General features: G+C 41.8%; 11 protein-coding genes across 11 annotated transcripts; 6 read left to right on the forward strand and 5 right to left on the reverse strand.

Moving 5' to 3' along the window:
• Window positions 1-606: 606 nt before the first annotated feature.
• BCR41DRAFT_363224 (cyclin-domain-containing protein) lies at window positions 607-3226 on the forward strand. Its single transcript, XM_022025857.1, has 2 exons — window positions 607-2025; window positions 2560-3226. Exons 1-2 carry the CDS (start codon window positions 946-948, stop codon window positions 3079-3081), a joined length of 1602 nt encoding a protein of 533 aa, XP_021876261.1. The 5' UTR covers window positions 607-945; the 3' UTR covers window positions 3082-3226.
• A 181-nt stretch (window positions 3227-3407) lies between these two features.
• Window positions 3408-5393, reverse strand: BCR41DRAFT_363225 (hypothetical protein). Its single transcript, XM_022025858.1, has one exon. The coding sequence runs from the start codon at window positions 5383-5385 to the stop codon at window positions 3520-3522; it is 1866 nt and encodes a 621-aa protein (XP_021876262.1). The 5' UTR covers window positions 5386-5393; the 3' UTR covers window positions 3408-3519.
• Window positions 5394-5558: 165 nt separating this feature from the next.
• On the reverse strand, window positions 5559-6600 carry BCR41DRAFT_363226 (putative tyrosine phosphatase family protein). The gene is made up of 4 exons (XM_022025859.1): window positions 6485-6600; window positions 6214-6341; window positions 5881-6053; window positions 5559-5772 (listed from the first exon to the last, which is right to left on the reverse strand). Exons 1-4 carry the CDS (start codon window positions 6512-6514, stop codon window positions 5603-5605), a joined length of 501 nt encoding a protein of 166 aa, XP_021876263.1. The 5' UTR covers window positions 6515-6600; the 3' UTR covers window positions 5559-5602.
• Window positions 6601-7572: 972 nt separating this feature from the next.
• On the forward strand, window positions 7573-9234 carry BCR41DRAFT_401350 (hypothetical protein; the record flags this gene model as incomplete). Its single annotated transcript, XM_022029213.1, has 1 exon — window positions 7573-9234. One exon carries the CDS (start codon window positions 7573-7575, stop codon window positions 9232-9234), a length of 1662 nt encoding a protein of 553 aa, XP_021876264.1.
• Window positions 9235-9518: 284 nt separating this feature from the next.
• Window positions 9519-11222, reverse strand: BCR41DRAFT_375124 (hypothetical protein; the record flags this gene model as incomplete). The annotated part of the gene is made up of 1 exon (XM_022026917.1): window positions 9519-11222. One exon carries the CDS (start codon window positions 11220-11222, stop codon window positions 9519-9521), a length of 1704 nt encoding a protein of 567 aa, XP_021876265.1.
• A 1228-nt stretch (window positions 11223-12450) lies between these two features.
• BCR41DRAFT_342371 (GPR1/FUN34/yaaH family-domain-containing protein) lies at window positions 12451-13600 on the forward strand. Its single transcript, XM_022022284.1, has 2 exons — window positions 12451-12684; window positions 12786-13600. The coding sequence occupies exons 1-2, from the start codon at window positions 12591-12593 to the stop codon at window positions 13349-13351; spliced, it is 660 nt and encodes a 219-aa protein (XP_021876266.1). The 5' UTR covers window positions 12451-12590; the 3' UTR covers window positions 13352-13600.
• A 636-nt stretch (window positions 13601-14236) lies between these two features.
• Window positions 14237-15007, reverse strand: BCR41DRAFT_375126 (hypothetical protein; the record flags this gene model as incomplete). Its single annotated transcript, XM_022026918.1, has 3 exons — window positions 14237-14512; window positions 14567-14617; window positions 14897-15007. 3 exons carry the CDS (start codon window positions 15005-15007, stop codon window positions 14237-14239), a joined length of 438 nt encoding a protein of 145 aa, XP_021876267.1.
• A 767-nt stretch (window positions 15008-15774) lies between these two features.
• BCR41DRAFT_414712 (P-loop containing nucleoside triphosphate hydrolase protein) lies at window positions 15775-18958 on the forward strand (the record flags this gene model as incomplete). The annotated part of the gene is made up of 3 exons (XM_022029502.1): window positions 15775-15810; window positions 16036-16282; window positions 16423-18958. 3 exons carry the CDS (start codon window positions 15775-15777, stop codon window positions 18663-18665), a joined length of 2526 nt encoding a protein of 841 aa, XP_021876268.1. The 3' UTR covers window positions 18666-18958.
• Window positions 18785-19913, reverse strand: BCR41DRAFT_426138 (ribosome biogenesis protein SLX9-domain-containing protein). Its single transcript, XM_022030686.1, has 3 exons — window positions 19675-19913; window positions 19235-19550; window positions 18785-19109 (listed from the first exon to the last, which is right to left on the reverse strand). Exons 1-3 carry the CDS (start codon window positions 19877-19879, stop codon window positions 18947-18949), a joined length of 684 nt encoding a protein of 227 aa, XP_021876269.1. The 5' UTR covers window positions 19880-19913; the 3' UTR covers window positions 18785-18946.
• Window positions 19914-20631: 718 nt separating this feature from the next.
• BCR41DRAFT_363232 (hypothetical protein) lies at window positions 20632-22543 on the forward strand. Its single transcript, XM_022025860.1, has 7 exons — window positions 20632-20777; window positions 20951-21008; window positions 21116-21213; window positions 21372-21446; window positions 21567-21696; window positions 21788-22016; window positions 22115-22543. Exons 1-7 carry the CDS (start codon window positions 20670-20672, stop codon window positions 22500-22502), a joined length of 1086 nt encoding a protein of 361 aa, XP_021876270.1. The 5' UTR covers window positions 20632-20669; the 3' UTR covers window positions 22503-22543.
• Window positions 22544-23739: 1196 nt separating this feature from the next.
• On the forward strand, window positions 23740-26113 carry BCR41DRAFT_342380 (acyl-CoA dehydrogenase/oxidase). Its single transcript, XM_022022285.1, has 5 exons — window positions 23740-23899; window positions 24047-24121; window positions 24359-24422; window positions 24544-24694; window positions 24784-26113. The coding sequence occupies exons 1-5, from the start codon at window positions 23852-23854 to the stop codon at window positions 26054-26056; spliced, it is 1611 nt and encodes a 536-aa protein (XP_021876271.1). The 5' UTR covers window positions 23740-23851; the 3' UTR covers window positions 26057-26113.
• The last annotated feature ends 120 nt before the right edge of the window (window positions 26114-26233 follow it).

Here is a 26233-nt window from a genome sequence, read left to right on the forward strand (position 1 = left end):
TTCAGTCATTGACCCGATCCGTTGACGGGTCATACTAGACCCTGAAGTTTAGCGCAGTTTAAGTGCCAAGCATGATGAAAGTTGGATCCGGAATGTGTTGCATGACCGCAGAAGGAAAAGAAACCTTCAGACAACTTTTAAATGCCAGCCAAAACTGTTGGTTTTGTTTTTATGCAGGAACAGAGCCTTAGCCAATGAAAATAGGCGCAGAAAGCAGGCCCTTTCCTCCACTCATCACAATGCATCGGATCATGACACGTTGTTTGACTCTGCAATATTATTGGCTAGAACTATGTAATATTACATGAGCGAAAGGGCATGGAGTTGTTGCTTGTGTATGTGGCAGGTGCACAAAAAAGCAAATTTATAAAAAAAAAGTAAAAAAAGAAGTGCATGGTGGGGAAAATATCACTGGCTGTTCAAACTTTTATTGAAAACGTGAAGCGATCGTCGTGTCCTTTTGGGTTTCTATTTCATGCATAGAACGACGCTAGTGGAGCTTGCTTACTGTCGTTTTTTTTTTTGTACGAGGGTAGCCATAAGAGGTGTTGGGACGGTACATGTATACAGGAAAGGGCTGGAATGGGAGAAAGATCTGTTCCTTCAGCTCTTCTTTCCTTTTATTTCTCTTTTTGTTTCTTTGCTTTCTCTTTTTCATTTTATTTATTTAAATATAATCGTTGTCTCACAAAGTCCGTTCTTCAATCTTCTTTTCGTCATCTCTTTTGCTCTCTACCATTGCCTCTCTCTTGCTTTATTCTCTCCACCACAACTGTTATCATTTTACAATCATCTCTACACTACACCACACACATTTGTCTTTTGACATCTTCAGTTGTCAATTGTCTTATTTACGGTTACCTCAGCAGACTTGTCCACAAATTTAGCAAGGCCACTTGATCGCTAATTTTATAATCGCCCATCACTACTACGCCGAACAACAACATGGCATCTTGCAACGCCCTTCCATCACATCCTCCTCGTATCATGAACGCATTATCATCCGCCACCTCTGCCACCACAACAACTACTCTTATTTCATCTGCACCATCCACAGATACCAACATCACAACAACTCCGTCACCACCGCCCACGCCCGAGCAGACCTCCAAGAACTGTAGCGAAACACTTAGTAACTCTACAATCTCCTCAAACGACATCGCCTCCTCTTGCCCCTCCTCTTCCTCCCCATCATCATCATCACAGCCTCGTACTTATATTACAGATCCATCCACTTCAACATCTGCTACCATGGTTAATGCCTCTCCTATCAACATGTCCTCAACAGCATCCCTCCAGCAACAGCAACAACCAGTTCCACAACCATTCAATCTGATCAATCATCCTATTAAAGATACTCTGAATATTGTCTCGGCATTGCTCTCGAAAGTTGTTCAAAAAAACGATAGCCAATATGACCCCTCGAATGGCAGCTCCGTTACGTTGTTCCATTCAAGAGCCGTGCCTCGTATCTCCATCGAGGCTTACCTGACAAGGATCCTGCAGTATATCCCTTTTACTAATGAAACCTTACTGAACGTGTTGGTGTATTTTGACCGCATTGGTGGACTGGAAGGGATGCAGCTTCAACCAAATGGAACAATGGCATCAACAACAGACACTTGTCAAAAGAGCACTAGCAGCTTAATTGTGTCTCTGATGGAGAAGGAAGATCTTGAAGTCCATATCAAATCTCCTTCATCATCAGTAATTGGCCCCAATGCCGGCATCCCAGTGGTTCGAAAACATGGCAGAGAAGAAGACTCTTCATGTCAACCCCAAAATTGTAAAAAGAGAGCAAGAACAGACGAGATGTCAACATTATCACCCTCTGTTTCTCCAGCAGTAGAAATCTCCCTCCCTCAGACTCCTGCTGCAACACCGCCTGCCCCGCCATGTACCGCAGCAACCGATAACGGATTCCGCCTTAACAGCTTCAACATTCATCGGTTACTGATTACGTGTCTGATGGTTGCTGCAAAGTTCACTTCAGACCTGTTTTATTCCAATGCAAGATACGCAAAGGTAAAAAAAAAAAAAGCTCTCCCCCTTTTTTTTTTTCGCTCACCATCCCTACACTTCTCCTCAATTCTCAATTCATTTGACCACGTTCTTGGGTTTGCTGCACGTTCCATCAAAGCATCAGTCTGTGCATTCAATTATATACAATTATTATTTTCTGTGTAAAGTGTTTGTGGTTGGTTCCACAACACAGACTAAACGAAACACAAAAATTGTGCTTCATCTAACCTTATCGCACTATGGATGGCCAACGATCGAACCATCGTGTTCGGCGTCTTCTTTTACCTAACATTCATGAAAGATCTACACATTAGTGGACCTTATCTGTTCTTGAGTCAAAAAAAAAAAAAAAAAAAAAAAAACATTCATCGCCAGATCTCCCTCCTACTCCTTTGCCCTCACTCGTTTCACTTTTTTTTTTCCTTTTTTTTTTTCTTCATCTTTGGCTCTCTGATTGCATATAAATCCAAAATAGTCTTCGTAAAAAATGAAAGAAGACTAACTCTTCTGTTCTTTGTCTTCTCTTTTTCTTTTTAGGTCGGTGGTTTAAGTCTTCCAGAGCTAAACCAACTTGAACTTGAATTTCTGTTTACTACCAAGTTTGAACTGAATGTCAAAGCCGATGAGCTTCAATATGTAGGAGACGCGCTACTTCAGTTCCGAGACCATCACATGGTTCGCACTACCTTGCTTCAACAGCAACAACAACATCAACAGATTAAGCAACAATACAAAATTCAATTGCAACAATATCAAATGCAACAACATCAACAAATGTTGCAAATCCAGCTGCAACTGCAGCTTCAGCAACAACAACAACAACAACAACAACAACAACAACAACAACAACAACAACAACAACAACAACAACAGCGACAGCAGCAACAGCAGCAACAAATCATGCAGTATGCTCCTTCACCTGTCAGTCCAAAAAGATCTGCCTCTAACTATACAGCAGGTGTAGCCCACATGCCTGTTGTTAACGGAGACCCTGCTTTTGCTGTGCCTGTTTCCAAGGTTCAAATGTTATCTCCTCCAGAGGATGTTCGACACCTTTAAATTTTTATTTTTATTTTTATTTTTATTTTTATTTTTATTGTGCTTGTTCCGCTTTGTATTCTACATTTGTTACACATGTCTGCTAGCAATTTCTTTCCTTTTCATTGTCATTATTATTATTGTAGACTACATCTCAATGTTGTGCTTTATTGTTTCTATTAATTACTCATTTACCTCATAGAAAAAAAAAGAAGCATATTAGAATATACATATACCATTTTGAAATAATAAACAATATCATAGCTCTTTTTTAAACCATTTGAGGTACATCTTAACAGCATCGACCAAAGGGAGAAAACGTTATCGATTATATTTTTATTTGTAGTCTATGATTAGTCAATGTTATAACTATATCGCAGTCCTTCAACTATTATAGAACTTTTACCATGAAACGTCCTTAGTCTATGTAATCTATATAGTTATAACTTTTTTACTTTTTTATTCCAATACATGGATCTCACACGTGTTGGATTCCGTATATCCAAGTTGAGCCAGCATTGAAGATACATCCAAGTTGAACGCTGGAGGACCACAGATTAGGAATTTAAGATACGTATCATCGCTATCCGAGGAAGTCGTGGCTGTGGATATGGGTGTAGACGTAGAAGGTGAATGATCTTGTAAGGTGTTACGTAAAATCTCAAGAGTGATACGACCACCTGTATGAATTCTTTCATCATAATGATGATGATCCGACTTTTGCTCTTGTCCTTGTCCTTCCTGTTCTTTCTGATGATGCAACATTGCTGTTGTCATTGCTATTGATGTTGCTTGTGAAAGCACATGCTGGATATGTACTCGCTGTGTTTTCATCACGGCATTACTATCATTTTTATCCCACGATGTGGATAAAAAGCATGTTTTTTGAATTTCTTGACGCAGCCAAATATCAGATGAGGCCCTGTTGCAATATATCAAATCGAGTTTTGTTTCTGATGGAATATGATCCGACAACTGTTGTTGTTGCTGCTGCTGCTGACTTTGATGGACTGCTCTTATCACTTGATACATGGGCGTAATCCCTGATCCCGCTGCGATCATCACAATCCGTTCCTTCTTTTTCTTGTTCTTTCTCATTATCCCTTTACGTAAATCAGAGTTTATCGATTCTGTCTCTGACACTGATTCTGGTTCTATTCCTAACTCTATTCTTGTCTCTCCTACAATAGCCTGGTGATTTCGCTGACGGTCACGAGCAGTCTGAATAGGTCCTCGGAGGTACAGCCATCCTGATTGGTTGCTTTTATCGCTAACGACATCATGGTCTTTATGGTTATACTCCTTCAGTTGTCGAAACATATCTGAAGTCGAATGAGGAGCGGGATAGAGCTTGACGAGGAACCCCATTTTGTCTTGAAGAGAAGAGACACTATTGCTGTTATTGTTGTCGCTGTTTTCACCACTTTCCATAATACCCATCAGGAATGAAGAATTCGAGAGATCGACAGGCGTATATGCTCGAGTGATGAATTCCTCATCCTTGTTAGTGTTACCAATATCATTATCACTATTATGATTATCCTTATTGCCTCTCAACTCTCTTTTGAATCGGATCAGAACATGGAACATGGCCTTAATATGGCTATCATATTGATAATCGGGAGTCCTATTTTTGTTGTTTGATTCTGATACTCCTGTTGGTGATGTTGTCGATGCTGCCGCTGCTACCAAGGAATATGGAAGGTCGCAAACAACAAGTAATGTATTCTTTGTGAGGTAGCATTTCCGAAGAACCTTGAAAGGACGGTACGATCGAATACTCAATCCTTCATCATCAGCATCATTGTTATTATTCTCGACAAGGTTCGCGTACTGTATTCCCTCCATCTGCGTCACCACCGCCTTCTCTTCCGTTTGTCCTAATTCCAACGACTGACAAGCTTCCTTATATTCTACTTCAAGCTTTTTGACTTGTTCTTTATAGGCGGCCAAATCTTCCCAATAGATTGTATTTACGCATGGATCACAATCGTTCCCACAACATTCGCCCGGAGCTGGTTTAATAGGTTCTGGTGGAAGAACAAGACGGAGTTTCTTTTTACGTGTCTTGAGATCATAGGATAAAATGATTCCATAGGATGGACGGGTTGCTATTGTCTTGTTCGTGGAGTTATTATAGTTGGTTGTTTCCGTTACAGTCATCGCTTTATGTGGTGTTCCCTCAATTATCGTTGCTGCCGCTGCTGCCGCTGTAGCTGAATTGTTTGGTAGGGCGATATGACTGGTGGCGCTGACAGACTTGGCTTGGACCTTTGCCTTGGCGGCAGCTATCTCTTCCAACCATTTTGCAACAGTAGGGTTCATGTTTGTTATAATGATATGAATTGACATTTGAAAGAATGAAAAAAAAAAAAATCTTTTTACTCATTAAAACAGTCACAATCAGACCCATCATCGTTCTGAAGATGGATGATCTTAACCATTTGCGGAGCAAATTAGTATAGACATTTGTTATGCTATATTTTTTGATATTGTTGATCCAGTCTTTTATTTATATATTTATTTTTAACTTTTTCTTTGTTCAGAGCCACTTTGGATGGTCAATTGGTACGCGTACTAGATCCGTGTCAAACAGCTCAATGAATTGTTCGTTCAGCACCCTGACTTTTGGGCCAGCATACCGTCGATACTCCTCAAAAATTGATGTCAAGTTCCAGCGCTGTAGTTTCCGCAAACAACCTACGATGGTGCCTTAAACAACCAAGGGGAAACAGGGAAAAGGGTGTTATCATGTCAACTTAATATACGCAGTATATAGCAATAGTTAGTGCTGTTATTGTAATTATTATTTCATTTTACCTGTACGATGCCGCCCCAGATTACACATAATGATCATTGGATAATTTTTGGGTGTCAAGATCAATTCTGAAGCTTCAAGGACAACTTCTTCTGTGATAGGATCCCATGCATTCATAGATGAGACGACCCCCAAATGATATAAATGAATGTCCTGATCATCAATGAAATCGAGACTGATGTCCATAAAACGTAGGTAAATGGTCACCATTATGACAATAAAAATGAATTAGATGGTCCGAAAAAGTAAAAAATCAGTCAACTTTATCATGCCATTGAATTTTTTTTTTTTTTTTTTTTTTAATCTTCGGTCTAAATTTACAAATACACACATACAAACGTTGATTCGGTTCTTCTGGAGCTAACCAGACAACGGTTCTTAAACCGAGTTTCTCCAGAAATGGGAAGTTGAGCTCATTGGGTTGTCCTGACCGATACAAATCCTCTTCAATCATTCCAAAATTCTATATTATTATTAATTACAGTTATTATTATTATTATTATTAAAGAGTGAGACGGGTTAATTAATTGTCAAAAGGTTGGCTTTTGAGTTGTAATGAGAACTCAATTGAACTTTGTGTAGGAAATGAGGAGAAAGTAGCATTACCAGCGGTGGAATGAGGTGTTGAGATGTCATGCTATATTGTTTGTAAAACGTTAATGCAGATTCTGTCCCTTCCTGTTTCGCTCAAAAAATTTGGGTTTTGTCAGTGTCGGGCGTAGTGTTCTTTCAACCTGAAAGTAAAAAAAAAAAATTATGAAACCTGAACAATTGCATGTACACGTGATGCTACATTGGTTGGGGACTCAATTGCCCAAAAGAAATGCTATGCTCATGCAGCAGTATGCACAACAAAAATTCCATTCTCTGCTTCCCTCGTCACCTCAAACCTGTAACCTTTTTTTCTTTTTCTCTTTTTTTTCCCTTTAAAAGAAGTTCCCAGATTTCTTTTGTTCTCTCTCTGAAGGTTTCCAGTAATTAATAGACTAGCCATACTCCCATACTCCATATTATTAAACACTAACGATTAGTATGCATATTCGATAAACGAGTTCATGTACATGTACTTTTTTTTATCACAGCCCAAAACAGCGCTGGCCAATGGCCTTTTGTTAACATGACTGCAGTAAATTTGCCCCATCCGCAAGACAAAACCACTCACAGATCAACGATCATTGAAATAGCCTATTATCTGGCCTGACCTGTGGGGTGCTTTAATCTTATAAATGTTGAACCTTTGTTCCTTTTCTTGGAGACCATTTTTCGTTTGTTTTCTTCCTCTCAATACCCATTTTCTCAATCAAATCCTCCTTCCTCTTCCAATAAATCCTTACAGATCGACCAATACCCTCTTCTTCCCCCCTTCCTTCCCTCACTCAGTCCAATTTTTCATTTTTCCAACACTCTAAAGAGGTTTCGGCAATTAGCTACAGTGTACATAATACGAGTTGAGATGGTATTTCAAACAGGCGTGTATATCGGGATTGTGCTTGGGTCGATTACGTTATTAGGCATCTGTGTTGGGATCCTTTATACCAGACACCGCAAGGATGTAAAAGAGGCCCGAATAAGAGAGTTATTAATCCAGGGACGCATACAACAGACAATCGGTAAGAAATGAAATTCTTGGTCGAACTTGCTCCTTTTTGTGTAACCCGTTGTATGCAGTTCAGCTCAGCTCAGCTTTTTATCTAATGAATGCCGAGATAGACCTGAATCTTCCTCCACTCTATGATGATCATGAGCTGGACCCAGTCTGCGTATATGAACATGAACTACCTCCCGGTGTCGTCCTACCGGTGCAGCCTATTCTTGTTCACTCCACACCAGATAGCGATCATATCATAGCTCTTGAGACAGAAGTCGAATCTAGATTGGAGTCCAACCACAGCACAGCACTTTCTACTCCTATTACTGGAGATGATAGTCCTATTGCGGTCGAACAGTCACCGCATTCTAACAACCAGGAAGATCAAGAAGAAGGAAGAACAGGGGGGGAAGTCAATTCTGAAACTTTAACAAATCAAATTTCAGGTCTGTCGAGCCCGCCAACCCCGGCAGCCCTCGAATCTCCAATGACGTCGCCTTCATCAATACCACTCGCCTCTCATAGACTGATCGACCAAACTATGCTGAACTTGGCTCGATTGCCTTCTCCACCTTCATATGATGTTCCAAACCGAGTTATTGATCGCTCGCCACTTGGGAATCCCGCTCGTCATCACCATCACCATCATTCTTATTCTACCTCGGATGTTCATCATTTTACAATATCGCCTAACATCGCACCACATAATGGAACACAGCAGGAGGATTATTTTGGGCATGTACGGATGAGAGCCCATACAATCTCACACCCAGAGCCGGCTCATCTGCCTGAATTCAACCTACCAGCAGCGGTAACGACAACTACTCAACCGAGACATCACCACCACGAAGAAGATCTACCTGTTACACCACGATATTCATTTGAGTTTCCTTCTCATGTCCCCCACCATATCCATATCGAAGAACATCAGCGAGCTAGAGCACAATATGCAATGTGGGCTACCACAAATACACCTTTATCTTCATCTTCGTCGTTACCAGTAGCTTCGCCTAATGTTATTCATGATGATACAGGACTAATACCACCACATATACCTCAAATGCATGGTCGTTCCTATTCCCAGCCCTATAACAACTACCATTCGACTCAGATTGAGTCGTCGTCGTCACCGTTCCGAAGTTCTTTAAACTCCACTCATGGAGAGAGTATTAATGTTTCCCCTATTAGACTGCGGGAACAAGGACAGACGCAGGGGCGCCTTGGAGTCAGAGCCAGAGCCAGAGCTTCAACCATTGGTGAATCATCGAGGCTGTTGATTCAGAGAATGCAAGCACTGACGAAGAAACCATTTTCAGTCTCGCGGAGTGCTGCCACTAGTGGGCAGAGTAGTCTCAATGCGGATCCTATGGATGATCTATTGTCGTCTGAAGCAACTACATCAGTACCAACACTAGTGACAGCAGTATCAGTGCCAGAAGTATCAGTATCGGTGCCAGAAGTATCAGTATCGATGCCAGACGTATCGGTATCAGCAGCAGAAACTTTGGCTAGAGAGCCAGAGACATGCATTCTGCAGCAGGAGGAGGATGAAGGAAGCGATGGTAGCCCAACTGCCACAGTAGAAGCGGGGCATGAGCATGAAGAATCAGGTTGTATTATAACGCCAGCAATTCAGGTTTTTCAATCTGAGACGCTGGATCATTCCTGTAGACAAACCATCCTAGTACCATCTGATTCATCATCATCTTCCTTGACGTCTGAAGTGCTTCCTATTGGCTCCATGTCAGCCATCATTACTGTCTCATAGCCAATAAAATATACGAGTCTTTTTTTTTTTTTTTTTTTTTCCCTCTAAATCATCATCTAATATAACCATCATTGCACATAATCATGCTACATAAGCGATCGTTCGCATAGAATTTCAACATTGAACGCGTTTATTGTACACAGAGGAAAAAAATATACGAGGAAAAAAAAACATATTTTTATCTATTTTGCGAATAATGACTGATAATGATAATGATAAAAAGCATAATGTGACAGTGCGACTTGTCCTTTCCCACTGATCTTCTTTTCTTTCTTACACTCCGATCAATAAGAGGGGATATCTAAGGGTTGGTAGGGCTTGATCTGTAAGATCCTAAGAGCATTAAAGACTAGCTCCACATATGCATCCAAGGGCCCAGGTGCACAAAATCTTGAGCAATCACCATCGCCCATTCGCCCATCAGGCCTCTTTGCAAACATTTCTTCTGTATCCAAAAATATACCTCCAGCACTCTCTACAATGACTTTAGCCATCTTGTTCTGTCGTTGAACATCAGCCAATGATGGTCTGGACACTATGTAGGCTTCATCTGTATTGCTGCTGCCGCTGGCTTGCAGATCCCGTTTCACGAGCCGTTCTGAAGTTCGAGCGGGTGCCTTTGCTAAGGGTTGCTGAAGTGCCGCCCCAGGATTTACCGATAATAACGGCCCATTCTGATCTGTATCCTTGCCCTCATTCAGTAGCTTTCCAAGAGCTCCATCCTCCTTTTGTTCCTTGAGAATCGTACAATTAGAAGTTGGATGGGTAGCTCGATAAATGATCACAAGGTCCGGATAAAATTTCCAGAGTTGTTTCATCGTAAACACCAGCTCTGTCAAAAACTCTTCGTCTGGTTGATAATGTAGACCTTTGTTAAGGAATACAATCCCATAATTCTTCAATACCATATCAGTGGCCCATGCTTGCTCTATTGTCTTTGCATTGGGAAAGTCGTTGTCATTATTATCGTAGTCTCCTAAATGGAAAGCTTGAGGGATTGAGATAACATCATTCCGTGCGTATTTGAGTGAAGGCACCGTTGGTTGAATAGTAGCACCATCTGTACCATCGATGCCGCCCGGTGCAGGCCTTGGTATTTCAACCCCATCATCTGTCGTAGGAGGACAGAGTTCATGTGGAGCTGCATGGAGACAAGAATGTTCGCCATGACAAACGAATGGAGTTGCTTGAACCGCACTGAGGATCGCATCGTGTAGTTGATATTGTGTAACATCCCCTGCAAGAAGCATACTTCTTTGAGCCAACGACTTGCAAAACTCGGCCTTGTTGAAGGATTTGTACTCTGCACGAGCGTCTCTTAATCCTATGGGTGTTGTCGATGTTGTTGCTACTGCGTGTGGTCCACAAATGTTTTCGTCGGGCACCCATTTATACTTGACAGCCTCCCGAACGATCCAACCATGCCCATCCTGATCATCGTATGTTCCTTGGAAGTATGCACCCAAACCTGCGTTGTCTATATCGTTCAATCCATCCATGAAACGAACATCACACTTGTTGAACAGTGGGTCCCCATAATGTTTCCTAGCTGACCAAGGTCTCAATGGGGATGTATCATTGGTATCTGCTGCTGCTGTTGGACCTTCGTCATCTCGAACCCAGGACCCATATTTAGACCAACAGTCGATTTGATCCCGAATCCGCTTCGCCTCCTCAGGATCGTCTGCAATAGTTGTCCCATGGATAGTAGCATATCCCGACTTTGCGAACGTTCGCTGAGCTTCTCTATCAACAATGACAGATGAAAGTTCGTCGAGGATAGCAAGTTCTGGAAGGTCCAGTGGTACGGTTGGATGATGTGCCTTGATGCGGTCTGACGTAGTGGTACGACTACCGTCTGCATCATTGTTGGTGTTACGAAGGAGAACAGATTGTAGAGGGTCATGAAATAGAAAGAGAAGCTGAATGAAGATCACACAAACAAGGAATACAGCAATCCGGCGAGCCCATGGCTCTGAAAAGACCATTGCTGAAGGTAGGAAAAAAAAGGTAGCTAGTTATTCTTGTTTCTTGTTACTGTAATTGAAGTAGAGGCTGATGCTGTAGCTGTTGTAGCAGTTGATGTTGTATGGAATGAAAAGAATGCAAAAAAGATTTTTCTTTTCAGATGTCAAGAGCTGTGAAATGTAAAGATGCAAAGTGTGCGAAGGGATCGTTTTGGTTTCAAAAAAGGGAGAGATAACACCTCCTGTTGATCTTGGAACTTGGTTGAACTAGAACTTTTAAACTTTGTATGGATCATTGTACCAGTGGGCTGCTACAGCTCTTCTGTTTGCGAACAAAGAGAAGGCAATGCCCAAACAGGCCAAGTGCAAGCATAAGCAGACAAGGAGAACGAAAGACCTTTGTGTTCATACAATAATTCACTTCTTCAACCCGAGGTCTTTTTTTTCGAAAGGCAGATGAATAATATTGAATTCATGTGGCATGTATAGCTCGCCGAGAGAGGAGATCGACTATCGTTATCGCTGGCCCAAATTATCTTACCTTTTTCATGAGTTTTATTTGCTTACCTCGTTTTCTGCCTAATTCCATGAGGGAATAACAGTTGTCTTATTGGCGCGTGGCGCGGAGATATTGCAATCGTGGAAGTAAGGAAAGTGACAGGATATTCGCCACCAATTTTTTGAAATGGAGAGCAGACAGGAAAGAACGTCCATCCAACAATGTCCTCGGGTGTTTCTTTCTTTCTTTATTTTCCAAAAGATGAGAGCAATCGTGATGCTATTCTTTTTATCTCTGCATCCATTTGTTGACGATCACTTGTTTGTTTGTTTGTGGTTGTCTGGCGTGTCAAACTGATAGCGGAAGCGGATGGATTTGCAACTTCCAAATAGTGCTCCCGATTCCCGAGTTTGACAAAAGAACAAATGCACTCTCTCATATACACATCACACCCAACAGTTCTTGATCAGGATGCACAAAACTATTGGTGCGATTAACATTTCGATTTTTTTTTTACCATCCATTACTCTCTTCATCGATTTATTTATGCAGTGTATCTCCACAAGAATAATCGGACTCTCAGTTGCTATTCAGAGAAAAAGGTAAAAATAAAAAAATAAAAACCAAACTGGCCATGCCCGAGCAAACGATGGACCCTGTTGCTTTGCCAATGGTGAAGAACGGGGTTTCACCGGATGCAGATGATTCGATTGCTATAAAACGCTTGTCGTTTGTTGTTTCTGATCCAGTGAATAAATACAACTTCGCCCGTTCACTGTTTCTTTCCTACTTCTCTTTCTCTCACACCCTGTAGCTTTTAAACTATTCACTTACTCATTTTTCTTCATTCCTACCCTCACAATCATATACACATACAATACTAATATATCATGGACACTCAACCCACATCTGCTATACGCCTCATCCAACCTGCAAACGGCAATCCTGGTCCTCTTGGACTCTTTGCCTTTGCTGTTACTACCAGTAAGTATCCATACTTTCATACATTGTAGCCTAATATCTCGGTGACAGAATCATTCCCGTATGATTCTAATTTTTTTTTTTTTTTTTTTTTTTTTTTTTAGTTATTTCAAATCTTTATAATATTGGTGCAGGTGTTCCTCCAGGCGGCGGTGGAGCTCTTCTAACTGGCTTTGCATTATGGTACGGTGGAATTGTCCAAATTTTGGCTGGAATGTGGTCCATGAAAGTCGGCAACACGTTTGAAGCAACTGCATTCTCTTCCTTTGGCGCTTATTGGGCTGCATATGGATATATGTTCTTTCCTGGGACTGGCATCAGAGAAAGCTATGAAGGCTTTGAGCCTGAGGCTCTAAAGAACGCGACAGGCATCTTCTTGGTGATCTGGCTCTTAATGGCATTAATCTTGACTGTGGGCACGACTAAATCGACAATTGCCACCATCGCCATGTTCGTCTTCTTGGACCTCCATTTATTGTTCTTGACTATCAACGAGTTTGCTCATCTTTCAGAAGGCGCGGCCCCAAAGCGCATTGGTGCTGTATTTGGTATCCTAAGCGCTATTATGGCCTTCTGGAACGGTGCTGCAGCTTTGTGGTTACCTTCCAACAGCCATATAATTCTCCCTGTCGGGCCTGTCATGAGAAAGAAGCAGCAGTTTGTTGTTTAGGGAAAAAAAACGGTGTACTCCTTACTTTATAACCCTCTGTTCTGTCAAAACACTATTTGTTCCCATTACGCCCTGTTATACCATCATGATTCTTTTACATCACAGTTTTTTTTCCCCCCTCGTAATTAGAAGCAATGATCTTTGTATAACATATTCATATATCCACATTCATGTTGAAACTCTTCCATTAATAAATAAGCATCACGTAGTGACTAAGCAATTTTCATGATGACACTAAATAAAGTCTTTAGAACATTCAAAAAAAAAAAAATGCTAAACAGAGGTTCTGTCAGAAACATCCATTACATCAGTGCCTCTGAACATTGTATTTTTCATAGCCTTTAATGACTCTTCTCTCACAAACATGTGGAACCAGGTCTTTTTTTTTTTTCTCGGTGGGGTAAAAAATAATCATGCTCATTGGTTCCTCAAAAGGTAACATGGCTGCAAATAGACATCATGGAAGAGAGAAAAGGTCCGGGCTTGAAGAAGGAGGATATCGATGTTGGAAAGGACCAATTACTTGAGGTTGAGGTTACATAGCTTCACAGATGCATGGAAAAGAATATTTTCAATATATACGATCCCCCTTTGGTAGACAAGAACAATGCATAACCTCACTTAGTGGACATGAAGTCGGAAAGAGCATCATCAGCAAAAAAAGCATCATCATCAAAAAGACCATCATTATCATCGACATAGACAAGTCAAGAATCTTTTTATACAGAAAAAAAAAACAGTGCGTCGCATCTTTCAACAGATCGTAGAATGGCAGGCAGGCCCGCTGGCTGTTTGCCACTAATTTTGCTCATGTGGTGTTCCAATAAATCCTTATTGTCGACCCATTTTAAGTTGAATGGTGAATTGAAACCCCAAATCTAAAATTTACATCCCTAGTCTTCTGCTTTTTCTACATATCCCATTGTTATCATGTGTACCGGATTGTGATTGTAGAATTGGGCAAGATCTTGCAAAGCACTTATTGAGGCAGTTCGGCGACGCGGGACTCGGATTCATAAAATTTGATGTGATCCCTAGGGCAGCTTGTGTTGGTTGATTTACATGCTCATGAAACACACGGCCCGGTCTTAGTGGATCGATGTAGCTGAAATGGATTGAAATAAATAAGGATCTGCCTTCGCCCAAAAACATTATAAGGGGCTAAGTAGAGATGTATTTAGACTTCTTTGCAGTGAAGCATACCGATATATATACTTTCATACGAACATGAGCATTTTTTAGGCTTTTGTTCTTAGCGATTTTTACCTAAAAGAAAAGTAAATTTTACTGAAAAGTATATTGGTATGCTTCACTACTTCTTTGTGAGACTTAGAAACGAAGCAGTCATCTTTATAACTCTTTCCATTTGTCACCAGCAAATAAGCGAAAAACCCAGCATTAAGCTCTGTAGATCTAGAGTCCAGGATATAGTTACAAAATCACTTCAAAACAAAAAAAAAAAAAAAAAAAGATTGAGTACTTATTTAAAGATTGAGTACTTATTTAAAGATTTCGATCGCCATTTTCTGAACCACTCTTTCATACTTCACCAAGATCGTATATAAACGCCAAATTTACATAAATATAACTTGCGGTGAAGTAAATAGGAAAGGGCAGTGTATGAACGTGTGGATCTTTTGCCACCCTCTTACTCATTTTATCCCCTGTTTATCTTTTTTCTTCTCTTTCGAGAAAGTTTTGCCGACCGTGCGCCCAACGCGCATCCTTTAATGTGCGACATGGATGATCAATCCCTTGAATTTAAGAGGGATGAGGTGTGGACATGTTTTTAGAAATATCTTGACACTCTTCTACCCTGGATTAATCAACTGGGGTCTCAATTTGTTATGACGAGTGAATAAAAAAGAACGAGACTAGCTGGATTATAAAATGTCGCTCTATTGTACAGAAAGGGTATCTCTTTCTCTCCCCTTTATTTCACAAATCTAAACAACAACCAATGTTGTGATGGCTACCGCAGTAGCCGCGTGGTTCTTTTTTTTTTTTTTTTTTTTTTTTGGTCCGTTCGACTAAGCGCCTCATCCTCACACAAACACACCTCTTTTTCATTCATTCAGCTTTGATCAGTATTTTACAAAGAGTCGATCTTTACAGGGAATGAAGATATTACTGAAGCGAGAGGAGCTAGGAGCAGAAAAGCACTTTTTTTTGCCTCCGATGAGTCCATCGGCCCACAGCCACATGTCTTTATTTTATTTTATATCTTTGTTACGCAGTCAAATTCTATATAACATTTGAATACTATCTCTCTCCTTCCCTCTTTTTTCTCTTTACCTTGCTATTCAGATTTCTATTCAAGTCTTTCTCTCACCTTACTCATAACGAGAATTGCCTCTTACGGCCTTGCCGCTATCAATTTCTCTTACTCCTCCCTCGTTACCTAATCAGAAAGCTGAAAGAAAATGGTTAACTTCACTATCGACCAAATCCGTGCCTTGGTAGGTGACATTTGACAAAATACTGAACAGAGGAGGAAAGGATGCTTTTCTATTTGTGTTTTTTAATTTCTTGGTTCACTCTATGGAACCATATGCATTTTTCCGCGCCGCTGTTTAATTGTTGGCTTGATTTATATGTGTGCACGGCAATGTTTAAATAATGTAGTGCAAGGGAAACTGATCACCAATCTCTGTACAAACCTAATCGATTTATAATATGAACAGATGGTCAAAGTTACGAACGTCCGTAACATGTCTGTCATTGCTCACGTTGATCACGGAAAGTCCACCCTTACCGACTCCCTTGTCTCCAAGGCCGGTATTATATCGTCTGCCCGCGCTGGTGTGGCCCGTTTCACTGACACGCGTCAAGATGAGCAAGACCGTGGTATTACCATCAAATCCACTGCAATTTCCCTTTTCTTCGAGATGAATGAGGATGACCTTCTCGATATCAAGCAGACATCCAATGGTATGAGCCCAGGACACGTATCTATTGTGAAATGATAAACACGCATTGTTATAATATTTTGAGCCTTGAGTAACTCCTAGTTCCATTTGTTGACTCGGTATCAATATTAATTTGGTTTCGATATGTTTATATCCCTTCAGGTACCGCTTTCTTGATCAACTTGATCGATTCCCCTGGACACGTTGACTTCTCATCTGAGGTCACTGCCGCCCTCCGTATCACGGACGGTGCTCTCGTTGTCGTTGACTGCGTTGATGGTGTCTGTGTCCAGACCGAGACTGTCTTACGTCAGGCTTTGGATGAGCGCATTAAGCCCGTTGTTGTTATTAACAAAGTCGATCGTGCTCTCCTTGAGTTGCAGGTCACCAAGGAAGATCTTTATACCTCCTTCCAGCGCACCATTGAGTCCGTCAACGTTATCATTGCCACCTACAATGACAAAGCCCTTGGTGATGTCCAAGTCTACCCAGAGAACGGTACCGTTGCCTTCGCATCCGGTCTTCACGGATGGGCCTTCACTATCCGTCAATTTGCCGTCCGTTATGCCAAGAAGTTCGGCGTTGACCGCAAGAAGCTAATGGACAAGCTCTGGGGTGAGAACTACTTTAACCCCAAGACCAAGAAGTGGACCACTAAGAGCGTTGATGCTGATGGCAAACCCCTAGAACGTGCCTTTAACATGTTTATCTTAGACCCCATCTTCAAGCTCTTTGATTCTATTATGAACTTTAAGAAAGACGCTACCCTCAACATGTTGGAGAAGCTCGAGATCAGCTTGAAGAGTGGCGAGGAGGAACTTGAGGGAAAGCAGCTCTTGAAGACCGTCATGAAGAAATTCTTGCCTGCTGGCGAGGCTCTTTTGGAGATGATCGTCATTCACTTGCCCTCCCCTCCTACTGCCCAGAAGTACCGTGTTGAGAACTTGTACGAGGGTCCTCAAGACGACGACTGCGCCAAGGGTATCGCAGCCTGCGATCCCAACGCTCCTCTCATGTTGTACATCTCCAAGATGGCTCCCACCTCCGCTAAGAGTCGCTTCTATGCTTTTGGTCGTGTCTTCTCCGGCACTGTCCGTGCTGGTCTCAAGGTTCGCATTCAGGGCCCAAACTACCAGGTTGGCACCAAGAACGATTTGTTTATAAAGTCTATTCAACGTATTGTTCTCATGATGGGTCGTTATGTTGAGCCTATTAAGGACTGTCCTGCTGGTAATATTGTCGGCTTGGTTGGTATTGACCAGTTCTTGCTCAAGTCTGGTACTATCACCACCTGCGATACTGCTCATAACTTGAAGATCATGAAGTTCTCCGTCTCACCTGTTGTCCGGGTCGCTGTCGAGTGCAAACAGGCTGCTGATCTTCCCAAGCTCGTTGAGGGCCTTAAGCGCCTGTCCAAGTCCGATCCTTGCGTTCTCTGCTACACCTCCGAGTCTGGAGAACATATCGTTGCTGGTTCTGGAGAGCTTCATCTCGAGATTTGCCTGAAAGATCTTGAGGAGGATCATGCTCAGATCCCTATCCGCAAGTCCAATCCCATTGTTCAGTACAAGGAGACCATCCAGGCCGAGTCTTCTGTCACTGCTCTTGCAAAATCCCCCAACAAGCACAACCGTATTTTCATGAGGGCTATTCCTCTCTGTGAAGAGCTCACTCTTGCCATTGAGGACGGCAAAGTTGGTCCTCGCGATGAATTCAAGACCCGCGCTTGTATCCTCTCTGATGAGTACGGATGGGATAGCCAGGAGGCTCGTAAGATCTGGTGCTTCGGCCCTGATGGCAATGGCCCCAACCTTATGGTCGATATGACTAAGGGAGTCACTTACTTGAACGAAATCAAGGACTCCTGCGTTGCCGCCTTCCAGTGGGTCACTCGCGAGGGTGTTTTCGCTGAGGAGAACATGCGTGGCTGCCGCTTCAACATCATGGATGCCGTCCTTCACGCTGACGCTATCCATCGTGGTGGTGGACAAATCATCCCTGCCTGTCGTTGCGCTATCTATGCTGCTGCCTATGTTGCTCAGCCCGGTCTCATGGAACCCGTCTACTTGGTCGAAATTACCTGTCCTGAGCAGGCCATGGGTGGTATCTATGGTGTCTTGAATATGCGCCGTGGTCATATTATTGGTGAAGAACAGCGTCCTGGAGCCCCTATGTACATTGTTAAGGCCTACTTGCCCATCACCGAGTCTTTCGGTTTCACTGCCGATCTTCGTCAGGCCACTAATGGTCAGGCCTTCCATCAGTCTGTCTTCGATCACTGGCAGTTGATGCCTGGTGTCTCCAATGAAGATCCCAAGTTGATTGAGAAGATTCTTTCGATTCGTAAGCGCAAGGGCCTCAAGATGGAGATTCCACCTCTTGACGATTTCATGGATCGGCTGTGAAGGAGTAATATAGATATGGATGTGAACCATTTCTTGGGAAAAAGCGTCCCTCCTAGAATTTATATATCATACACATTTTTATTATTAGCTAATTTGTATTTATTAATTGTATTTAGTTTATTTGTATTCGCACCCTCAGATGAATAAAAAAAAAATAAAAATAAAAATAAAACAAAGTAAAATGAAATAAATAAAAAAAAAATATTGTTACAAAGCGAAAGTATTTTAATGCAGATGTAGTGTCATTGTATTGGACAGGTAATGATAATGATTTTGTCTTGCTAATCCTCCATAAGTTCTGGTCCACCTGTTATTTCTGCTGCAGTTGATTCTGGTGGCGCCATCTCCATGGTATTTTTGACATGTTGTTGGATAGTTAACAGTGGATTGCTCTTGAAAGCTGGATGAGCAAGAACATTTTGGAATCTGAGAATCTCTTGCATTCTATTCAACCAAAATAAAATTAAAATACAATAAAATAAAGCGTATATTGGATGTGAGTACATTACAGCGAGCTCGATGTTTTCGTTCATTATGTAAACCAGGATTTTTTTTTTTAAGGCACGTACGCAGCCTTCTTTTTAGCCTTTTTGGATTGTAAAGGTTTGGATGAATTCGCATGGATGGTGTACTGTTGGTGGTTAGTCGCAGTCCCTGTTCCTGCCCCTGCGCCAACTGAAGCTTGCGTTGTAGCTGTAGGATTTCTTTTCACTTTATTGGCTGTTGCTGCAGCAGCGGCAGCTGCAGATGTGGGTTGTTGTTTCTCTGTAGGGTTTATATATGAAAGAGCTTCATGAAATGATCCAAAGTCGACAGACAAGGTCTGATTTTGTGTCGAGGATTTCTTCTTTTTTTTCTTTTGTGGATTATATGTCGCCTCAAGTTCTGATTACAGTATAAACACAGTAATAATAATAATAATAAAGAGTGTGATTAATGATCATATCTCATTCTTTAACTTTCGAGATCCTTTTCCTGAATCAATTTAAAAAAAAAAAAGAGTACATACTGGAAATCCATTTATCATGTCTTATTTTGCGTTTATCCCTCTTATCGATCCTATTATCTTCCTCAAGCTCAAGTCCAAAGTGCTCCTTCATATGCTGCATCGACTCTGAAACGGACTTAGCAGCGGCTGGGGCAGCTACAGCAGCCTCCTTGCCTCTAGCTGCTTTGTGATGAACACGATTCTTGTTGGCTTTGACTTTGGGCATAATTAGGAACAGACAATGGGTTATTTCTTTTTTCTTCATGGCATGTTTAAAAAAAAAAAAAAAAAAGGAAGGCCTGAAAAACACAAGCCACAGTACGATAAATTTGGTAGCGCTTTCATAAGAGCGATGAAGCATAAAAAGATGCCCATCAAAAAAATTAACCCCGATGATGTCTCGACAATGTTTTTGTCATGTTCGGTGATCGGTTTGCCTATTCTTTTATCAAGAATAACATGATACATCTATATCGGCTGTTCTATTACATTTCAATCTTAGCTGTAAATCAATGTATATCTATGGTAGGACTATGGAATTTCCCATGTACTCCTTTGGAAATTAAATCCTCAATTCATTTTTCCCACCAGTGCGTTCAATATGGTTAGCGGGATGGGAAAGAAGATTGAAGAGAAATTGTACTGTGTAACACGACAGGAATGCATCAACGAAAGAGGGAAAAAAGTGGAGCCAGGATACTAAAGGGACTTTCACAGGTGAATAGAGCGTTCCCCGCATTTTTCAATTTTTCCACGGATTTGGGATTGGACCAAAGACAATAGAAGGTGCTTTTCAATTGGATGACAATCAACGACCAAACACCCAATGCACTTCACGCCAACAGTCGTTGGGTCTAAATGCCTAAACGAGACTTAGTTTGTTCCTGTTTGCACACTTACTCCGCTTGGTCATTTTGGGCCGTGCTTATTTCAGAACCACCGAAGGGGAGAAAAAACACTCCTCTCCTTTGCTTTTTTTTTTTTTTTTCTCTTTGAACCTCCGTCTCACATTCAATATGGTCCAACTAACTCCTCAAGCTACAACTGATCTCCTGCCCATCATTGACTTGGGTCTCTACCTCCAGAATCCCGATTCACCAGAAGCCATTGAAGAATGCAAACGAGTAATTAGAATGATCATTGGTCCTTGCCATCTCTCATTATACAAAATAGAATGAAGAGAATAGTCTTCATTAGAAAGGAAAGTGGCATAAAATTAAGTCGTACATGGAAGCTAATTTTTTTTTTTTTTTTTTCCCTCCACCTTCCATGTCTTTTCTTCTGTTGGATGTTGTAGGCTTCAGATGCCATCCGCGACTATGGCGCATTAATCGTCAAGGACCCCCGCGTGACAGGTTTGTTTTCAATTGTGTGAAAATATAATTTAGTTACCAAAGCTATTAAACTAATAACAATATTTAATATAAACAATTTTATCCCACACTTAATCATTCATGAGCAGAGAAGGAGAATAATGATTTCATTGACATGATGGAGGATTACTTTGACCAGCCATACGATGTCAAACTCAAGGACTCCAGACCCGAGTATGGTTATCAGGTACTGTCCGTTCATATTTTTCTTTTCTTTTCTTTTTTACAACTTCTGAGCATTTCGGATCCCAAATCAAGAAAGTATTCTTTCCAATTTTTCCCATGAGCAAGTACCTACTGAACTATGTCCGACATTACGCTCCCTTATTTCATTTTTCATTCTAGGTCGGAGTTACTCCCGAACTGACTGAGGATCCCAAATGCCCAAAGGATCCTCACTGCACTGATATCATTGATCATGTAAGATTTTACCCTGTGTTTACAATACATACTATTTTTAAGAATAAACAATGTAACATGATCTTGTAAAGGACTCCTCTGACAATGTTCATCTATGTACACATATATTTACGTTAACAGATTCCTGAAGCCAACAGACCCTTGGAATTCCATGGTCCTGATCCCAAATGGCGCTTCTTCTGGCGCATTGGTGAACAACCTCCTACCACTCAGTTCCCTCGTCTCAATGCTGAGCCCGTTGTCCCTGAAGGTTAGCAACTGTGCTAAGTGCGTTTTTTTTCTCCTTTTGGACTTCTTTTCGGCATCTATTAACCTTTCTTATTCACGTTTTTATGTTATAGCATTCAAAGATGTTTGGGCCAAGACTATGGATGCATGGGGTAATACTCTCCACAAGGCAGTTTTGGGCTTGGCTGAGATGATTGCAGTCGGATTTGGATTGCCCAAGAAGACCTTTGTTGATATGGCTCAATATGGTCCTCATTTGCTTGCACCAACTGCCAGCGACTTGAACAAGTATGGCAAAGTTGGCGCTGTTCTTGCTGGGTTCCATTACGACCTCAACTTTTTGTATGACCTTCCGACTATTAAGTATTCTGCATAAGAACAATGTCTTTTTTCTTGTGTTTTTTTATATTTGACGCTCAACAATTTCACTTGTTGGATAGAACCATCCATGGCAAGTCACGTTACCCTGGGTTGAATATTTGGCCACGCAACGAGTCCGAGAAGCTTGCAGTCCGAGTTCCTGATGGCTGTCTCTTGGTACAGGCAGGCAAGCAACTAGAATGGTTGACCGGTGGAGTGGTTCAAGCTGGATACCATGAGGTGATTGTTAATGAGGCTACGGCGCGTGTTATTGAGAACAAGACCAATGATAGGCCACTTTGGAGAATTTCGTCCACATTCTTCTTGCACATTGCGTCAGATAATGTTCTGAGACCACTCGAGGGCGTGTTTGATACGGAGGAGGCACGTCTAGCTAAATATCCCAAGATCCATACGGGTGATCAAGTTAGAAAGGAGCTTGGATTGATTTCACTTTTGGAGAAGTAATATGAATAAAAAGTAGTTTGATAGAAGAGAAAAAAGTTAAATGAACAAAAAAATGAGCAGAGTTTGTGATGTCTCCTCTGAGACGAAGGCGGCGCAAAGTGACTGCCACATTTATGATTGGTTTGCTAATTTTTCTCCACATTTTTTGCTTTTTTTCAACCGGTCACCTGCTTCTGCATACGTCCACACGGATGCAAAAGAAGGATTTCTGAAGGGTAGTAAGAAAGAAAAAGAAAAAAAATATTCCAATCTGGTAGTTTCGCTCTTTTTATATTCCTCTATTGGCGCCATCCTGGATAGAAACGCATCAAGTTTATGAGTGACTTCTGCGGACGAAACCTCGGAAATTTGACCATCAGAAATGCCGAACTGTCCGAGGCTCGGAATTATTGCTTTGTTTGGGAATGAATAAGCATCTGATGGTTTCCCTTGCCCCCTTGAAAGAATAAAGACACAAATCGACACCAGTAGTTTGATACGAAATTCAGATTTTTTTTTTTTTTTTTTCCAGATTGACATGTGCTTCTGTAGAAAAAAGGATGTTCCCATGTAATAGAGCTAGGTGAGACATAAACATTAAACATTACACACAATTACACACAAGCACAAGCACACATAATCTGCCTAAAAGGGTTGTTTTCATGTGCGTTGGAAGTTATGAAGATAACTGCCATCCTGTTCACACTCTTCCTGTGGAACCATTTCTCAAGTTGCTTACAATATACTGTCAAATCAAAGCACAAGATGGAACAAAACAAAAAAGAATGCCCACGGATGCAGATGAATGCCAGTAAACATTGTTATAGATGAGTTTCTAGATGTGAAGAGAAAAGGGAGGCGAAGAAGAAAGATAGAAACGATTATAAATGAGGAGTGGACTTGAGAAAGAGTTTGTTTGTGTGTAGAGTGAGCATGAACTACGTGCATCCCATAATAACAAAGGTACTCTGGTCTGGCCTGGTCCCATTGCATCTGATGAGAGCCAATACAATGTCTAATTGCGGAATGATATCTCAAGATACAATTTTGTAAGATGGTTTCTTTCTTTGTTGGCAAAGACTATTGACCATTGGGTACGGCCTTGCACCTCCCCGAGACAACAAATCTTTAGCCAAGAAGAGAATCTTCTCCACACACCACATTTCATGCACTCGCGTCCTCCCTCAGTTGTATAATTTGACCCCCTTTCTTCCTTTCGTCCCTTTCTCTTCTCTTATTTTCCTTTTTTTTCTTTTATCTATTCGTCATTCTCCTCTTTCTTCACCCTCCTCTTTCCCTATCCTTTTCATTTTGTGTGATCATTCATATCTCTTATCCTGCTTCTCTTCTTCTCATCCTAAATACAAATCATGTCCGGATACTTCTCTGTCAGCCAGGTGGCTTCTCATAACTCTGAGGTATCTATTTCCCCTTTTGATTTGTTATTCCTTCCACCCCTTCACTTCTCTTCACTTCCATAATGGACGAGAACGCGTCTGTATGCTTGTCTCACGCAAATTTCATGACCTGACGCGCTTAATCACGTATTTTTTTTTTTCTAATAGAATGATTGCTGGATCATTGTCCACGATAAAGTCTACGACGTTTCAAACTTCTTGAACGAGCATCCTGGTGGCAAGGTAAAAAAAAAAAAAAAAAAAGAAAAACGATGAATTAATTGTTGCCATGTAGAAATGGAGCACAGCATGGTGTTCGGTCTAATTCAGACTGCAGGCGGAGTTTTCTTTGTCCGTGCTTGTTTTGTTCACCGGAAGTCTAATTTTCATTCGAGAAAGTGTGGAGAAAATGCAATATGAAAATATGCGCATACACTGATATTTAATGTTAACCCGATGTCTTGTCTGGCCTATCTATAGAAAATCATCCTCAAGAATGCTGGTACCGATGCTACCAAGCAGTTCGATGCCTTCCACAACCCAGGTATATAAAAAAGATGACCTGTATAGAGGGATGCTATGTGTCTAATAATTACATATTATGTCTATTGATCTTCGGATACTGAACAATGTCGATGTGCCCTCTTCCCAATATCTCTTAATAGGTGTCCTTGAAAAGTACGGCGCTTTGTGCATTGGAGTTATTGGCGAGCCACCCAAGGATGGTGCTGTTGAGCCTTCTGGCGAGTCTCATGCTAATGTCGAGGACGACGAGTTCCAATTCGGCGAGATGATTCCATTTGGCGATCCATCATGGTGCGTATACATTTCAATTATTTAAGCTTGCTTGCTCATTCTCTTTTCTTCCCTCTAACACTTTTTTCCTCCGATTCTCTCTCATACAGGTACCAACAATGGGGTAGCCCTTACTACAAAGAGTCTCACCGTCGCCTGCGGAGATATGTCCGAAAGTTTGTTGACACAGACATCATGCCCTTCGCTCATGAATGGGACGAGGCCAAGCAAGTGCCAATGTTCCTGTTTAAAAAGTGCGCCGAGATGGGTATCCTAGCTGCCGTTGCCGGAAATGGTACATTGCCCTTGGAGTACTTTGATGTTGAGCAAACAACCTTGTTCCGCGGGGGAGATAAGGCTATCGTCCCAACTCAGGAATTTGATGCTTTCCATGGATTCATTATTTTTGATGAGCTGTCTCGTTGCGGCTCTGGTGGTGTTCTCTGGGGCATCCTCGGTGGTCTCGGCATTGGTCTTCCCCCTATCATCAAGAACGGAAGCGAGGAGCTCAAGCGCCGTATTGTTCCCGAAGTGTTGGCAGGTCGCAAGACCATCTGCTTGGCTATCACAGAGCCTGCTGCTGGATCAGACGTTGCCAACTTGACCTGTGTTGCAAACGAACATGGCGATGGCTTCATTGTCAACGGCGAGAAGAAGTGGATCACGAACGGAACTTTCGCGGACTACTTCACTACAGCTGTCCGAACTGGCGGTGAGGGCATGGGAGGAGTATCTCTTCTTGTAATTGAGCGCAGTATGCCTGGTGTGAGCACACGTCAGATGAAGTGCTCTGGTGTCTGGTCCTCCGGCACAGCCTACATCAATTTTGAAGACGTTAAGGTACCTCGTGCCAACATTGTAGGCAAAGAAAACCGTGGCTTCAAGTACATCATGAACAACTTCAACCACGAGCGTATGGGAATTGTCATTCAGGCCAACCGTTTGGCTCGTGTCTGCCTAGAGGAAGCCATCAAGTATGGAAGCAAACGCAAGACATTCGGTGTCAAGTTGGTCAACCATCCTGTATTGCGTAATAAGCTTGCACATATGGCTCGTCAGATCGAAGCAACCCACGCATGGACTGAGAACGTGATCTATCAGACAATTACTATGCCTGAGGATTTGCAGATGATCAAGCTGGGAGGCCCCATTGCTTTGCTCAAGGCTCAGGCAACTCAAACACTTGAATACTGTGCTCGTGAGGCATCCCAGATCTTTGGAGGATTGGCATACACTCGTGGAGGACAAGGCGAGAAAGTGGAGCGTATCTATCGTGAAGTGCGCGCTTATGCCATTCCTGGAGGCTCTGAGGAGATCATGTTGGACTTGGGTATGCGTCAATCCATGAAGGTCGCTACTTCGATGTATGGCGCCAAGTTGTAAAAAAAGGGGGAATCGATAGTAAAGAAGTAATCGGTTGTAAATACATACAGACTCCAGTTCGGTTAACCAAATCAATTCAATAGAGTATTCAAAACTCCTTCATTCTCCTAAATTTAATCAGTCATTCCTCTATGGTGCCAGTTTTAAAGGCGGGTTTCGCCACGTGACTTCGAATGG

This window comes from Lobosporangium transversale (assembly GCF_002105155.1).
Source record: "Lobosporangium transversale strain NRRL 3116 chromosome Unknown BCR41scaffold_61, whole genome shotgun sequence".
Lineage (NCBI taxonomy): Eukaryota > Fungi > Mortierellomycota > Mortierellomycetes > Mortierellales > Mortierellaceae > Lobosporangium > Lobosporangium transversale.